We start from the raw sequence: 4,365 nt of genomic DNA, 5'->3' as shown, positions 1-4,365 counted from the left end.
CAGGGGCGGGCAGGGGGGCTCTCAGTCCCCACCGTGCCCCGTGTGTGTGGAGCCCCCCTGCTTACCTCGCTTTGTCTGTTTGCCCCCTGGTGTCCCTGGTGCTGCTGCTTCTCCCTGAGCCCAGGGGGCTGGAAACACTACAGGGGGGGTTGAGCCCCGCAGGCAGCGCGGCACAGCTGTCCGTCCAGCCCCCGGCAGGGTCACCACAGGAGCTTGGGGGCCAGGCTGGGGCCAAAGCAAAGATCCCCCTCCCCTCGTGGGTATTTAAGCTGTGTAAATATTTGGAGAAAAGATACTCATTGCCACTGCTTGTGTAGTGTCATTACTCAGGGGACAGTGGGGGGTGTGGGCAGGGTGGTGGGGACCTGTTCTCGCCCCTTCCTCCTCCCTGTCATGCCACCAGCTCCTGTGCCCGCTCTCTGCCCCAACCCAGCAAGGGGAGCCACAGCTCCAGGGCTCAGCATCATCTCTGCCACCATCCCCTCTGCTGTCCCTGCAGCCAGCACCAGCACCTGAGACAAACACAGCATTTTATTAACAGCTTCACATGACTTTTTTTTCCCCCCCTTCCCCTTCAGTTAAAATTACTATTTTTTATGTACATAGTGCTCCCCTGGCAGCGAGAACCTAGCTATTTACAGGCTATTTACAGAGACAAGGCTAGCAGCTCTTCAGTTTCTCCTCCAGCTTCATCATGTCCATGGGGGTGACTTTGGCAACCTCGAAGAAGACCCTGGAAGGAAGCACACGGGCTTAGAACTCAGCTGCAGCCCTGACCCCCACCCCCAGCTCTGCAGCACCCAAGGGTGCATGCTGGGGCTGCCACCCTCTGCAGAGCAGCGGGCAGACGGCAGAGCCCTGCAACGCTCACTTGTGCGAGTACTTGGTGCGCACGGCCTTCAGCTTGTCGTGGGGCTGGTACGTGAGCAGGAAATTCAGCTTCTTCACCAGGGGATGCAGGTCCTGGCCGCAGTACCCGCTGTAGTGCTCCAGCGTGGGGCTCTACAGAGGGACGGCGAGGCTGAGTGGGGCCTCGCGGTGGCGGTACAGCCCCCCGCCCTCTCCAGCCCCCAAACCTGAGCACAGCCCACCAGCATCCTCCCCCCAGTCCGTCCACTGCTGCACCCCCGTGGTGCCCTGGGGATGCCCGGGGAGGGACAGCGGGGGGCACGGGCGCTTACCCAGCCCCCGAGGTTCTTCATGGTGAGCGCCAGCAGCAGGCAGCTGGCAGCCAGCTTGGAGGGGCTCTCGCGGGCGTAGTCGTACTCCTGCAGGGTCATCTCACAGAGGAAGCGGGCCAGCGTCAGCGTCTCCATGCTGGCACGGGCGCACTGCAGCCGGCAGGCGGGGAAAGAAAGGCTCAGCTTTTTGGGTACCGCTGCTCCCCCCACCCCTCCAACCTTTTTGGGATGTACAGTCCTTCCCCTGGAGCACAGACCCCACCCACCCAGCCTGACACAGACCAGCATCCTCACCCCTCAGCCCTGTCGGGGCAGACTGGCCAAGCCCTCCTTGCTGCCAGCTGGGAGCCCCAGTCTCCAGGGACGCCCATCACCACCCCAGGGAGCCAAGGCAAGGGGCCCGGAGGCACCGTGCCACCAGCCCACGTTCCTGCTGCGCCCACCTTGGCAAAGCGCCGCAGGAAGCGGTAGGCAATGGGGATGTTGATGTCGAACTTGAGGGTGCTGAGGATGCTGATCTCCATGGCAATGAGCTCTTCCCGCTTGTAGGCGTCGTCACAGATGTAGAGGAAGTCATCCACGCATGGTGGGAACCGCTCCTGCCAGGAAACAACCGCTCAGCACCACGCTGAGGGCTCATCCTGACAACGCTCAGGAGATCCAATGCGCCTGCATGCCCTGTAAGGGCTCACACCCTGCCCGACCCTGGGAGGACCATTATAACACCCAGCAGGGCTTGTGTGCCATCTGTGCTGTGCACTCGCAGCCCTTGGGACGGGGTAACACAGGGACAGACGCGTGACCCCAGCAGCTCTCAGGCCAGTACTTCAGCACTGCAGGGACCTGGTCTTCTCCAATAGCCCCCAGGGACAGGGAGGGACAGCACCCTCTGTCCCAGCCCCCCCAAAGCAGCGCCTGAGGACTCACCTCAAATTTGGAGGCGATGAGGACGGCCGTGGAGCCAATGAGCTGCAGCTTGTCCCTCATGCTCACCACCTCCACCAGGTAGTGGTCCACCAGCTTCACAGCCAGGTACAGCGTCTCGTGGCTCAGCTCAAAGTTCTCCTGCAAGGATGTGGGTGGGGGGCAAGAGGGGGTGTCAGGCAGAAGTCAGGCCTGCCTGGCCCCCTCCCCAGTTCCCTCCGAGGGGCCAGAGGTGCCCACGGGGCCAGGCTCGGACGGAGGGATGCAGGCTCATCCCCAGCCTGGGGAGGGAGAAGATCAACTCTGCAGTGGGGACACTCGCAGGACCCCTGCCAGTGTGCTGAGGTCCCACACACCCAAGGCAGGGTGGGGTCTGCTCTGCAGGAGACCGGGCCCTGCCCCCCATGCCCACGTACCTGCACCTCCACCATCCAGTCCACCAGGATGGCGCGCATGTCCCCGCTGATGTCTGGCTGCTTCTCCATGTAGTCAGGGAGGATGAATCTCTCCTGCCGACGTGCGGGCCATCAGGGACTCACCGGACACCACCACCCTCAAAGGATCTCCCCCCACCCCACGCAGCCCCCGCCAGGTGCTCAGAGCCTGGGGGCAGCGGGCACGGGCACCGCTGCCCCAGGCAGGTCTTCTGCCCTCAGCCAGGCGCGTCACCTACCTCTCTTTCCCGCATGTACTCAAAGATCTCCCTGGCGTACTCGGCATTGGCATTGGGGTCACCCAGCATCTCCTTGTCGATGTCCTCCACCCCCGGTATCTGTAGGATGGAGGAGGCAGCGGTAAGGGGAGGCCCCAAGCTCCGCGGGTGCCGGTCATTCCTGCAGGGCAAGGCGGCTGCACCCCCCACATCACCCTGCAGCCCCCACTCCACTTTCCCATGGGAGATCTTTTGAAGGAAGAAGGTGGGAGAGTTTTCCTGCCTCCCCAGCTTCCCATCAACACCAGCCCCAGTATCTCGAAGGTCCAAAGCACTGCTGGGTGCCCCAGTGTCACCAGCAGCAGCCATAGACCAGTACCTTCAGGATGAGCCTGGGGGCCAGGCTGCAGCCCGGGTGCCTGCCCTCCCCTCGGAGAGCTTCCGTACCTGCGCAGGCAGCGGCTCCTCTGGCACAGGATCTTTCTTCTGCTCTGCAGGAGCCTCTGTTGGGGGAGTTTTCTTCGTTGACCTGGACAGGACAAGAGCACACACCATTGCTGGGAGGGGCCACATCTCCTGGCTGAAAGGGGTTCTCCAGAACCCCCTGCAGCTTCATAATAGAGACTCTCAGAATCATTTAGGTTGGAAAAGATCTTTAAGACCACTGAATCCAACCATAAACCCAACACTGCCAAGTCCACCACTAAACCGTGTCCTTAAGTGCCACATCTACACGTCTTTTAAATACCTCCAGGGACGGTGACTCAAACACTTCCCTGGGCAGCCTGTTTCAATGGCTGGTAACCCTTTCAGGGAACAAGTTTTTTCTAATATCCATTCTAAGCCTCACCTGGTACATCTTGTGGCCATTTTACCCACTGTGTGCCCTCCCCACCTGGCTCATGGTCTCCATTGCCCAAAGGAAGCCCCCACCACTGCTTGTTCTTCCCCATGGGACAGGTTTGCAGGTGCTGGCCCTGCAGCATGCCCCCTGCCCCAGTCCCCATCCCTATCTCCTCTGGCTACTCACTTTTTCAGGTTGATCTCATTGTTCTTGGCCACCATCAGGGCAGCACTGGCCCTCTGTGCCCTCTGTGGTGCTACTTTCACAGCCTCCTTCTTCCCTGCCACCACCTGGTTCTTGTGAGCCTGTTGGGGTGAGAATGGGGGTATCCAGAGGGAAGACATGTGTGCCCTGCAGCGAGACCTCTCCTCCTGCTGGCAGGGCAGTGGACACCCCCTGTTCTGCATGCTGGAGGGAATACCCAGCCCCATGTATGTGGGGTGCTCACAAGCAGCACCAAAGCCCCCACAGAAGCACTCACGTTGGTGATGTCCCCAAACGCTGACCTCTTCTTGGGCCCGCCCTGGGGTGAGGATGGAGACCTCTTGGCCTGGCAGCTCTCCTCCTGCAAGAGAGGTTGTTAGAAGATGGGAGGCCAGCTGCCCTGCAGGAGCCCCCGTGCCCCTCGCCCAGCTCAGGACTCACCTTTTCAGGGTTGCTGTTCTCTGCGTCCGCGCCCCCCTTGCCTGCCCGGGGCTGCTTGGTGCTCACCATCTTGGTGTTGTGTGCCAGTGGCATCCTCACCAGCAACCTGGGAGCAGAAC

The 4,365-nt window shown here is 61.4% G+C and overlaps 1 protein-coding gene across 1 annotated transcript; it reads right to left on the bottom strand.

The window, feature by feature from the left end:
* Positions 1–660: 660 nt before the first annotated feature.
* On the bottom strand, positions 661–4,315 carry CCNB3 (cyclin B3). Its single transcript, XM_010073408.1, has 11 exons — positions 4,247–4,315; positions 4,083–4,166; positions 3,788–3,906; positions 3,182–3,286; positions 2,779–2,881; positions 2,522–2,614; positions 2,109–2,246; positions 1,625–1,780; positions 1,182–1,331; positions 872–1,002; positions 661–733 (listed from the first exon to the last, which is right to left on the bottom strand). The coding sequence occupies exons 1-11, from the start codon at positions 4,313–4,315 to the stop codon at positions 661–663; spliced, it is 1,221 nt and encodes a 406-aa protein (XP_010071710.1).
* Between the last annotated feature and the right edge of the window lie 50 nt (positions 4,316–4,365).

This window comes from Pterocles gutturalis, unplaced genomic scaffold (assembly GCF_000699245.1).
Source record: "Pterocles gutturalis isolate BGI_N339 unplaced genomic scaffold, ASM69924v1 scaffold16867, whole genome shotgun sequence".
Lineage (NCBI taxonomy): Eukaryota > Metazoa > Chordata > Aves > Pterocliformes > Pteroclidae > Pterocles > Pterocles gutturalis.
This window is presented reverse-complemented; position numbering and strand designations above follow the sequence as displayed.